At 36.9% G+C, this 11,909-nt stretch overlaps 1 protein-coding gene across 2 annotated transcripts; it reads left to right on the top strand.

Annotated features, from left to right (window-relative positions):
• The first annotated feature begins 6 nt into the window (after positions 1 to 6).
• LOC100540668 (sodium-coupled neutral amino acid transporter 2) lies at positions 7 to 11,909 on the top strand. Of its 2 annotated transcripts, XM_010707513.2 has the most exons (15): positions 7 to 181; positions 318 to 399; positions 520 to 635; positions 3,298 to 3,371; positions 3,473 to 3,565; positions 3,760 to 3,841; positions 6,917 to 6,999; positions 7,883 to 7,941; positions 8,059 to 8,208; positions 8,982 to 9,061; positions 9,157 to 9,257; positions 9,624 to 9,748; positions 10,051 to 10,195; positions 10,306 to 10,403; positions 11,104 to 11,909. In XM_010707513.2, the coding sequence occupies exons 1-15, from the start codon at positions 63 to 65 to the stop codon at positions 11,200 to 11,202; spliced, it is 1,506 nt and encodes a 501-aa protein (XP_010705815.1). In that variant the 5' UTR covers positions 7 to 62; the 3' UTR covers positions 11,203 to 11,909. The 2 variants fall into 2 exon arrangements, with proteins under 2 accessions (XP_010705815.1, XP_019468430.1); XM_019612885.2 differs by lacking the exons at positions 7 to 181; positions 318 to 399; positions 520 to 635 and adding an exon at positions 1,701 to 2,678.

Below are 11,909 nucleotides of genomic sequence, written 5' to 3'. Positions count from 1 at the left end.
GCCTCCCACCTCCGCAGGCGCGGCCGCCCCGCCGCCAAGGACAAAAGAGCGGCCCCTGCGCCATGAGCAGCGCCGAGATGGGCAAGTTCAACATCTCTCCCGACGAGGACAGCAGTAGCTACAGCTCCAACAGCAACGACTTCAGCTACCCCTACCCCACCAAGCCGGCCACCATGAAGAGGTGAGGGGCGCGGGCGGCTTTCCCCTGGGGTCCTTGGCCCGGTGTTGTCATCTTCCTCTGGAGCGGAGATGCGAAGGGGGAAGTGGCAGCGAGGGTCTGTCTGAAGTGGACTCTGATGATGCGATGTCTTTTACAGCCACTATGCAGATATGGATCCGGAAAATCAGAATTTCTTACTTGACTCCAACGTTGGAAAGAAGAAATATGAAACTCAGTATGTAAGTGTCCAGTCATGGTAGCTGCAGTTCAGGAAAATGGCTTTATTAGCAAACAGATATTTGTTTTAATTCTGATAGTGATAACTTTCCATTAATCATTACCTATCTCCCTTTTCTCAGCATCCGGGTACCACTTCCTTTGGGATGTCAGTATTTAATCTGAGCAATGCTATTGTGGGCAGTGGCATCCTGGGACTTTCCTATGCCATGGCTAACACTGGAATTGCTCTTTTTGTGTAAGTATCCTTTAGTTCCTAAAAAAAAAAAAAAAAAAAGCCTTCCTGCTTTGTAACTAATAAAAGATAGATATTTTAGATAAAAATTGCACCTTTGCAAAATACCCTGTCATTACTGCAGGTACAGAATTGTATTGTACTATTTATGGATTGCTTTCAATGAAAGGATTGTTATAAATTCAGAAGGGCTTGTAAAAATGTATAAATTGCAAGTTCTTCACTCATAAAAAGAGTTTACAGTGGGGTTTCTTATGTCTTCTGTAGCTTCTTTGTGAGCGACAGGCCTCCCTTGAGAAGTCTGTCATTCAGTCGGAAACTAACACAGAAATTGCTATTGTAATGGTTACCCAAAAAGCACTGAATCTGTATTGAGTTAGAAGAAAAGCATAAGATAAAGAGGATTGTTTTCTCTGACTCTTGCATGTCTGGCCCAGGACTATTGCTGCTTTTCCTCCACTGACATCGTTATGCCTGTAAGGCTGTAGTGTACTTGCATCAGCAAAGAAATCCTTTTTATTGCTGTACTGTTTCTCAGTTCAGGGAACTGATTGAATCTACACCTATAAAATCACCGTCTCATTGCGAGGGAGGGATGTAGAATAACCGGCACATCTTTATTACTCGGTGTGTATTGACAGAAGCCTTCAGGTATAGGACAAGGCTGCAGTGACATCATTGGAGATTGTGTGAGGAAACAGTTCTGTACAGCTCTTTTGAAGGTCTTAGGAAAGGAGATCTTCCATATATTGGAGGCAGTTTGGCTCACACAACACATAAATTAAGTGACTTAGTGCAGCTGAGTGCAAATGGGGATTCTGAGACTAACTTAGATGATACTAAACTGAATAAACAATTGTGTGTTCAGAATAGGGAGATACTTCACCTATTGACACACCACCTTCTGCTCTTAATTTTTAGAGCACACATAAGATAAACAGCATAATGCACATGAGAAAATTTCTTTGAGGAGAAATGGAAAAGAAATGAAGGGAGAAATAAATTTAAGGTTAGGTATCTGCGTAGGTGTGCACCTGATAGGGAGTCTTTTTTTTTTTTTTTTTTTTCCTATATTTGAAAGAGTGCTGAAAGCTGTGAATACAACAATTGGGTGATGAGATAATTTAATTATCTTTCATTTCCAACTGATGCATTCAAATCTTTTTATAGTAACACTGATTCAAAAATAAACTAACCTGTTAAACTTGGTGTAAGTGATATAGTTTAGATGCAAGAAAGCAGAACTTCACCAGTGATGTTGAGGGCATTGCAGGCATCTTTACTAACTAGGTTACAGATTCACATCCAGATGCGGTTGATTATGACAGTAAATTCTTAGAAGACTGTGTGGAATCACTGGTGTCAGCACTGTGCTAAGGAAATGAATGACACAGTCCTGAAGCCAGGAGGAGAGTTAGTTTCTAGACGAGTTTGCTGACTGATATTGTCAACACTCCTCTAAACAGCTATTCAAGGTTGACACTAAAGGATCCAGAACGTGCATTAAGTGTAATTAAATGTAACCTTAACGCATCTCGCTGTACTGTTTCTAGCTGATGCCTAAATTAAATCCGTACCTCTCAGAAACAGGTTTATTTTTTGTGTGTGTGCATTGGGGTAGAATTGGCACACTAACACAAGTCTCCTGTGTTCCTTGGGCGAATTCATCTTTCAGATATTCTTCTTTCCAGTTCTTTCTAGTGTTTACTAATTTCGTTAACACTAAAAATGCTGCAGAAGGAGATGACGCTGAGAACTCTAAATGAAGCTTTGTGTTTTCCAGCAGATGTGCTGTTAATTAAGTATACTGGAAAGCAGTATGCGTGAGTCGGTGTAAGAAGGGCCAAGACATTTTTGAATATATTGTAGTTTTCCACAGTCGTCTTTAGCTGTGAAGAAGTCCCCCCTAGCGTGCCACTCCAGGAAGTGCACCTGCTGTGGTTCAATTCAGAGACCTGAATTTTAGATGTATCAAAACTGTGTTTCTGGAAATAATATTTGCTGCCTGTGAAAGCTGCAGAGAAGAGAAGCCACTAGCAATTCCATGTAAGCAATTCATACGAAACCTAACTTTTCAGTAAATATTTTTTTGTTGCAATAGACCTGCGTTTCCTTTTGAAGACCAGGTGTACAGCTCTGAACATACCTTAATTTTCAGTCCTTAAAAGCTTTAACAGTTTCATTTTTTTATTTAAAAAGAAAAAAGTTTAAGCTGAAAAGCTGATTTGTTGATGAGTAGGAGATAATCTTCCCTTTGACTATGGTTGTAGCTGATGGTACATTCAAGACTTACTATTGAACAGGGGAAGGAAGGCAGGAGAAATACAGTTTCTTACACTGATACAAAAAAACATCCTGTTGATTTAAATAATGTAACAAAATATCAAGTGTTTCCAACTGAAATGTCCTAAAGCTTGCCTGTGCTTTTGCCACCTTATTAAACAATGCTTGTTTTCAGTCTTTTCCACTAGAATTTCTCTAAAATGGGTTCCTCTAAAATGCATTTTAGTATAAATTCCTTTCAAACTAGACATTAGCTGAAAGGATTTTAAGTTATATTTTATTTTCAGATAGTGATTTAGTATAGTGTTATTGTTTAGTTTGCTTTTATTTAATAAGGTTACAGAAAATCATTTATGTCTCATTTATGTTTTTCCCCCTCCAGGATACTCCTGCTAGTTGTTTCAATACTTTCTCTGTATTCAGTGCATCTTCTTTTGAAGACTGCCAACGAAGGAGGTATGGCAAAGTACTATATTGTAAGCATGGTGTTTGTTTTGTGCTATTTTTTTGTGAAATAACACTGTTCCAATTATCTGTTTTGATGGGTTTTCTTTTAGGATCTTTATTATATGAACAGTTGGGAATGAAGGCATTTGGTATGCCTGGAAAACTTGCTGCTTCTGGATCAATTACAATGCAGAACATTGGAGGTGAGGACAAGATCTTAAAATGACTTTGTTGTCAGTAATAATTATTCCCTACTTATTGTGGAGACTTTTTTTTCACACAACATGTATTCATTAACTGCTTGTGTTCAAGTGAGGTTATGAAACATGTTATGTGATTCTTGCATCTTGTGACATATTCTGTATTTGTAATGATCTATGATGTTATTCACCTACAGCTATGTCAAGCTACCTCTTCATAGTGAAATATGAGTTACCATTGGTCATCAAGACATTTATGAACATCGAAGAGAACACAGGGTAGGTGTTAGAACTCCTCATCAGAGAAACTATTAGGAGAAACAAATACGGAGACTGCATATATTTTTATTTGGAGACCACGTTCGATACACCATAGGGTAGCTTCTTATCAGACAGAGATACAGTAAGTTTCTCCTTCCCTTAAGCATTCCACTTCATTTAGATCCAGCCTGTCCTGGGAAAAGGGTAGAAAAATACAGGTGTTGTATCATATTACAAAAAATTGTTCTCTAAAGAAAATCAGGTAAGTGTTAACATATGTACATATAACATATGTATGTAAATACACTCTTGATAAGGAAAGGTAAATGTGGTTATGTGTTGGGGTTTTTTGTTTGTTTGTTTTCCAGTTACACTCCAACTAGTTTGGATTGATTGTTTTCTCATGTTAATACTGTGGTTGAATATCAGAGTAAGGTGATATAATGAATTTCAGGAGCCGTTCTCAAAAAAGGCATGGGGTTTAAATGCTGAACTTAAAGGAGTTTCTGTACCCAAATAAAAATCATTTAGTCCTGGAGACACCTTAACTCCATTGTGGCTTTTCTGCTTGGCTTTTAAAGGGGATGGGGTGCCTTGGGTGGAGTTCGTTTTACCTACATCTACCAGTCTGAAAGTTAGATTTTGAGCTTATCATTGTCTGGTCTGCATATACATAATCTGTGAAGAGAGACAATCCTCTGAAGTGGTCAGTTTAGCATACCTGATTTAGACACTTGTTTTGTGCATCTCCAATGAGTGATATATCACTGTATTGAAAGGATATGTAAAAACAGCTATCTAAAACAAGATACCTGACTTCAGATGGATAGAGTTAAGTGCTATAAATCTCACTCTTCAGAGTTGTACTTCTGTGCCTTGTCCTGAAGTGTCCCAGTCTTGAGAGGGCTGAGCAGCTCAAGACTCCAACTTACACCTAAGCCTGAGTTCAGAAGGTAGGCATTTTTCTGCCTGTGTTCCCCAAGGGGTTCAAGCCATTTGGTGTTCATACAGTTCATACAGCTTGCTGATAGATATTGTCATGAGGCTAATAGTAATTTTTTTATTATTATTATTATTTAATGTACTTGGATGAAGAATGCCACCTCCTCATTTAATTGCTAGGGTAGTTCTTACAAGTTCTTTCCTGGGGCAGTTCATTTCCCTCATTTGGCTGAATTCTTCAAGCCTTATTTTCCAAGCCCCTGGAACTGGTGATATTTACAAGGGGGCTTGGAGACGAATATTTTTAATTGTCCTGTCTTCAGAAGGGCATTCAAAATCAATTGGAGTTCGGGGGGAAGGGCCAGGGCTGTGAATTGCACTGGATACAGCTACTGCTGTGCAAACAAGTCAGCGGTGTCTGACAGACAAAATTCAGAAATTGAGATTTATATCCTCAGTGTTCTCTTTTTGGCTGTTCACTGATTTAAAGTAAGTCTTTTCTCAGTGCTCTAACAATTGTGGACCCCGTTTAACTGACTCTCTCCATGCATTGCTTAGGGGAGTCTGGGTGGCTACCATTGGCATGGATTCCACTCTGGCAGCCTGGTGCATAAAATGTAAGCAGTTACCTGTTTAAATGTCCCAAAATAATGCTTACTGTAGAAAAAAATGTTCTGAAATTCTGAGACAATATTACAAATACTAGCTCAATTTTTACAATTTATTTTGCATTGCTTTTTTTTTTTTAATATTCAGCTGAATTTTGAAGCTGAGCAATCCTGTTCTTCAGAACAGAAAAACTTTTATGTCCTTGATCTGAAAGTCCCTATTACCTTTTTGTTGTACATGCACAATAAAAGTGCCCATTCTTTCGACTGCCAAATGCCAGAAGTCTGCTCTGATTTATTTGTAACTCACCACGAGATGATTGCGTTAAATAAATAAATAAATAAATAAAGAGCACACCACATTCATGTCCTATACACATGAACTTCCTAAAATAGATGTCTACGTTTAGTTATCCCAGATAAAACTGGGTGAAAAGAACCAAATTATTTCTGCGCTTGCTACATAAACCCAGAACAAGTCTGTTAAAGGTATTCCATATTTCAACTAGCATGTAGGCTTATAATTCAGAAATTATGTTCGAATGCACAAATTTCCAGTCAAGTAATACAATTTTCATTGTTTATCTGAATGGCATACAATTCATTTTGAAATATATCCTGTATGTATTAGCTAACAGTATTTCAAGTAATTGTAAAAAAAAAAAAATAGTAAAATGTTAATTTGGGAATAAGTGCTTAATGTTACTTGAATTACTTGAAAAATATAAGATACTTCTGTACAGTCACGTGAAGAAAGCAGTTACTCTGTTATGCTAAAACTATTGAAGATCAGTTGTCCCGTTAGCTCCATGAAATTACATCCCGTTTACACAGATCTAGTTTTGTTTTCCCATCTTTCCAAGGAAGATGGTCACCTTCCAACACTCTAAAATGTTGCATCACAAAATAGCTGCTGCCTTGTACAGAATAAATGGAAAAATTAAAAAAGATCTGAAGGGAAAAAATCTCCCAAGTTTCTTACCAGTGTTCCCTACTAGAAGGGACTAATCATGCCTCCAGTAGAATCCCACTGTTCTTCCAGTACTTTCCAGCCAGTGGGCTTGAGCTACTGCCTTAATTCCAGCCCTCATCTGTTTTTCTTTAACTCCCGCAGGGCACCCAGCAGAACTTTATTGTCATTAAAGCAGATAATCACCCTGCTGGGGCCCTGTTATGTTGTAATACATCTGGAGAGTCAAGAATCACCATTTAAGCAAATTACTATTTTTCATGGTTTATCCCAGCCGATATTTTTTTTTCTCCCCAGTCGTTTATTTTTTTGTCTTCTGACTTCCAGATGCATATTAATTTTAGAAAAAGGACACTAAAGGAAAGGCACAATACAGGTTTGGGGTGAGACAGGAAGGTCTATAGGGGCTCTAGGTCCATATAGTAAGTCGAGTGCTAATCTTTGTAGTACCAGACACTGCATTTTTATAAATAGCCATATGTGGTAGGAAGAAATAAGATTGAAGACTAAACTGCAAATCTTGTGACTTTTTAAGTATTTTGATTACTTACATATGCTGTCTTTTTCCTACAGACAATGGTATCTTAATGGCGACTATTTAGTGCTGATGGTGTCTGTCATCCTCATTCTTCCCCTGTCTTTACTGAAAAATTTAGGTAAGCAGTAAATAAAGTAGAATCGGATTAAAAATGTACTGAAAATAGTGTGAGGAAAGGGGTTGATAGGATGTTTGAGTTTTGGAGTCCTCTGTAAACTGACAGCTGTCCCCAAACTGGGGGGGGAGGGAGGGGCAGGAATCTTAAAGGCTAGGGATGTGGTTGTGGACTATAGATAGGAAAGCTTTAGGACAAGAATTAGCAGTACTTTGTTTGTATTGCAATTGAAAGGTTTGACCTGTTCTGATCAGCTGTGCAGTACAGTGTTACTGACTGTCCTGTAGCAGTCTCCAAAGAAAACAGTGCTAGTCCTGGGCATTTCAACTGGGCATTTCCAGTATAAATAGAAGTCACCTTTCTCATTTCAGTTGCCAAGCAGCAGTAAAATATTTATATAAGGTGCCTTACATAAATGTCTGTAATGCAGTAATGTATCTGAGTAACTTAGATAACATGCTTTCTGTTTAAAGAATTCTGTGGTGGAACCTTGATAACTGGAAGTCTTAATGTGAATTACTTTTTAAAGTCATTACTTCCTACAAATTAAATGATTCAATAAAAACAAAAGGGAAGGCTGACTTGTCATGGAGTGTATTCTTTAGAATGATTCTTATAGTCAGTATATAATTAAAAAATAAATAGGGTTTTTAAAGTTATGAAGTTTATTAGTACAGAGTCAGCGCTGCATTTTTCTTGTGTGTCTTTGAGAACTTTCAGATCTGGGATGAGATTAAGAAGTTAACCGGTGGTTAACTTGTTTTATTCAATGTAAAGAAAAATGGCAATCCAAAGAGATCACAGTCAGAAAATATTCTGTCTTAATGATGTTACGACGTGAATACTGTATCTTAGATTTTGTTTTTTAATCTTTTTTTGAATATAGGATATTTGGGCTATACCAGTGGCTTTTCCTTACTTTGCATGGTCTTCTTTCTGATTGTTGTAAGTATAATTTTGTAGACTTCCATCTACATTTTTGAAGTGAAATTAAACAGAGGTTCTAGAGGTTTCACATTCTAGATTAATGAAAGTAACATAAATGCGTTCATTTATTCCCAGGTAATTTGGAAGATGTTTCAGATTCCTTGTCCTATGGACAGTGACATCATAAACGCAACGTTAATAAATGCAACACTGGCACCCTTCACAGATGAAAATATAACAATTGATGATGCATGCAAGCCAAAATATTTCATCTTCAATTCACAGGTAACTGACAGAATCAGATTCTGTGTTTAAAAATAGCCAAAAGAGACCATATAAATAAGTTCTGGATCAGATCCTTTTTTCTTATCCTCTGCAAATTTGATATGTGCAAAGAATTTCTCTTCTGGCAGAGTTGGAAACAGTTTATGTCCTGTAGACTAGGTGTTCCCATGCATGGAAACGCATAGAAATTAAAGGAGCTCAAGGTGTCTAACTGAGAAGAATGTCATATGCTCAGATCTCATTCTTGGTTAGAGCATTTCTTGAGCTTCCTCAGGTTCCATTGGTAGTTTAGTCAAGCACTTAAAAAAAGCAGAACGTAAAGAAGATTAATTGAGTAGTTGAAGCATGTTGTTGAGAAATGTATGCCATGATTTGAAATAGACTTTAAGGTCTCAGTCACAGTCTTGACTCTCGAATTAGCTTGATTACAGTGGTGAATCTTCAGACATGGGGAGGAAAATGCATAACCAAGATCAGGCTATCACGGCTCAACCCCATGAGTTGCAGAAAACATTCTGAATGAAAATATGTTCAGTTCAGCATGGACTTCAGTGAGACTTGAGAATATTTGGTACCTCAGTCTGAATTCTAAAAAACAGAAACATAAAACAGTTTTACTTCTGCCAAAGTGCCAGTTCCAAAGGATCACTAGTCTTCATGGAAAAACTGAAAGAAATCCCTAATTCCAAACTGGAAACTTACTGATCAATTTTTTAAAACTCAATTTCTAATGTCTGTTGAGATGCTTAAAAAAGAACATTTATGTTTTTCAGACTGTCTACGCTGTCCCAATCCTGACATTTTCTTTTGTCTGTCATCCTGCAATTCTTCCTATCTACGAAGAACTGAAAAGGTAAATACTAGATAAGTGCCCCTAATTTCACTGCACAAAGAAAATAGTATAAAACAGTGTTTTCTCATAGCTAACAATATTTAATTTTCTTGCAGCCGAAGCCGTAAAAGAATGATGAATGTGTCCTATGTATCTTTTTTTGCCATGTTCCTGATGTACTTATTGGCTGCTCTCTTTGGTTACTTAACATTTTATGGTGAGTATTACCATCCCTGCTTTCTTTTAAATGAATTATGTTTTGCAAAACCACAGTAGTACTTTTAAGTTAGAGCAAACAATTGCTTGCAGTGTGTGATTAGAAACTAAAGTTTTGTAGTGTTCATTTTTTTTATATTCTTAGAAGTGCATATCCAAAAACAGATCAGTAGTGGAAGGAGGCCTAAGGTACTGGATGGAAACAGATTCATTGCCTCCAAATTATCCTTGAATAAAATAGAGATATGCTTTCAGGAACTGTGGGGCTTTTGATGTGTACTGCTCAGACTGTAACAGTATTTTGAGCAAAGAGTTATCTTGGGAAGCGTGCCAACTACATCTAACTAAAATAATATTTACTTTATAGGAAGAGTTGAATCAGAACTACTTCATACCTACTCTGCTTTTCTGGGTGCTGACATTCTTCTTCTAATTGTGCGTCTTGCTGTACTTATGGCTGTAACTCTTACTGTACCTGTGGTTATTTTCCCAGTAAGTAATTTTTAAATCTTAGTACAATTATTTTTTATCTCATCTCCTGCTGTAGTCATTTGCTGATGTGGCAACTTCCATTTTTTGATGTATAGAATTTTTCTCTTAACTGAAAAAAAAAAGCCATAAATTTATTTTAATAAGTTTGAAATATTTCTATGCCATTAATAAAAATGCAGCATTTACATTAATCATCCAATTATATTGCTTTCCTGATTCTGAAAGAACTCAAACTGTTAGATTATCAGCTTACAGAAATCAGCATGTGTTGTTTTTGTTTTTTTTTTCCTTCTCTTTGAAAGATCCGCAGTTCCGTTACCCAACTTCTGTGGGCAGGGAAAGAGTTCAGTTGGTGGCGTCACTGTTCTATTACAGTTGTTCTTCTGGCATTTACCAACGTGCTCGTTATCTTTGTCCCTACTATCCGAGACATCTTTGGGTTCATTGGTAAGCATTTTCACATCACTTCAGGTAGTCCATTAATCTTGGATTCAGTTATGGTCCGATTGAATTATGCTTACCTGTTCACAAAATTTTTGTCTGTGCTTTGTTAACAGGTGCATCTGCAGCAGCTATGCTGATCTTTATTCTTCCTTCTGCCTTCTATATCAAACTAGTCAAGAAGGAACCAATGAAGTCAGTGCAAAAGATTGGGGTATGTATAGCCAAACATATAAAGATTACACTTGCTTACTAATGTAGAGCAAAAAAAATTAGTTTCCTTCTTCATAAATTAAGGATTTTGAAATCCTAGTGAAGGCAATCAATGAAGTGTCATCTAATGTTATTGCAGTTAATGTGTGGAACTTATGTAAGTACTCAGAACTGAGGTCGCTGCCATCATGAGGCTCAGTTCACTTTAGTGGCTTTTCTTTCTCCCCGTCTCAACAATGGTACTACATTTAGATTGTTGTGTATTCAAAGGATTACTGACAAGCACTGTACAAAAAGCCTTGCAGTTCTTCCTTAAATTTTCTTTCAAGGTGTTTTTTCTTTCCTGTTGTTTCAGTCATTCTGACTGATATCTGCTCTGCCTGGTCTTAGACTTCACTGATGCAGAGCCAGTCGAGTGCAGAGTGGCACAGTCTGCTATCAGCAGAGCTACATTAATTTTCTGCAGTTGAGGACAGGTCTGCTATACTGGGGGGGAGGATTCTTTATTTTCTTTGAAAAAGGATTTCAGTTACAAGAAAAATGTCCAACTTCTTATTACTTTCTGTGATATTTTGTCTTTTTTTTTTTTTTTACTAGTTGCTCCTTCCTCCATGAGCAATGGAATTTGTGCCATATATATGCATGACTTCATAGATCCAGTAGCAGAAACTGATCCGCTTCTTTATATTCTCTCTTTTCAGGCTGCATTATTCTTTCTAAGTGGTATACTTGTGATGACTGGGTGTATGACACTGATTATTCTAGACTGGATCCATACTGATGCTTCTGATGGGCATTAACTGTCCTGGTGTAATACCCCACTTCAAATGCCAGTGTTCACTCAGATACCTACTGAGAATGAAAATGAGCTATTCAGCTTCCTTCCTTTAAAATGCAGATTCTATGTTGATGGTTCTTCTGATTGTAGAATACCTGAACTCTGGCTTTAAAGAACTATTCTGCATGATGGAAATGGATACTAACATCAAACCACGTGAGTGTCTGGCTGAAGGAAGTGACAACTTTATTCCATTCCAGAGAATGGATAGAACTCTGTGTAGACTTTTATCAAGCCATGTTTGGCTTTCATCATTGTTACTTGGATATTTTGTTATTTTACTTGAATGTGCCTAATGGAACCATTTGATGTGAGAAATGACTCTTAATTTACAGCAAAGTGTTTAAATAACCAATGAGAGAGAGAAAAAAAAACACTATTATTTTTTGTACCAAAAATTCTTATGGACCTCAAAAGCACTATTTTGACTTTAAGAAACTTTTTTTCTAGAAAGAAACGTGCGCATAAAAATAGGTAATCAGTGGCCTAAATTAAATCTAGTTTGCCTCTCTTTAGAGGCGTAACTAGAAGAAATTTTGTTAAAAATACTTTTGATGACCATAACAGAAGATGAACAAATTCGAGCAAAATCTTCAAATTGCAAATGTTTCCCATAAAAATTTAATTTTCACTCTACTGAAATTTTAACTACAGTTTACCTTTGTTTCA

Source organism: Meleagris gallopavo, chromosome 1 (genome assembly GCF_000146605.3).
Source record: "Meleagris gallopavo isolate NT-WF06-2002-E0010 breed Aviagen turkey brand Nicholas breeding stock chromosome 1, Turkey_5.1, whole genome shotgun sequence".
NCBI lineage: Eukaryota > Metazoa > Chordata > Aves > Galliformes > Phasianidae > Meleagris > Meleagris gallopavo.
Note: the sequence above shows the minus strand (reverse complement) of the source record. Positions and strands in the feature narration are given on the sequence as shown.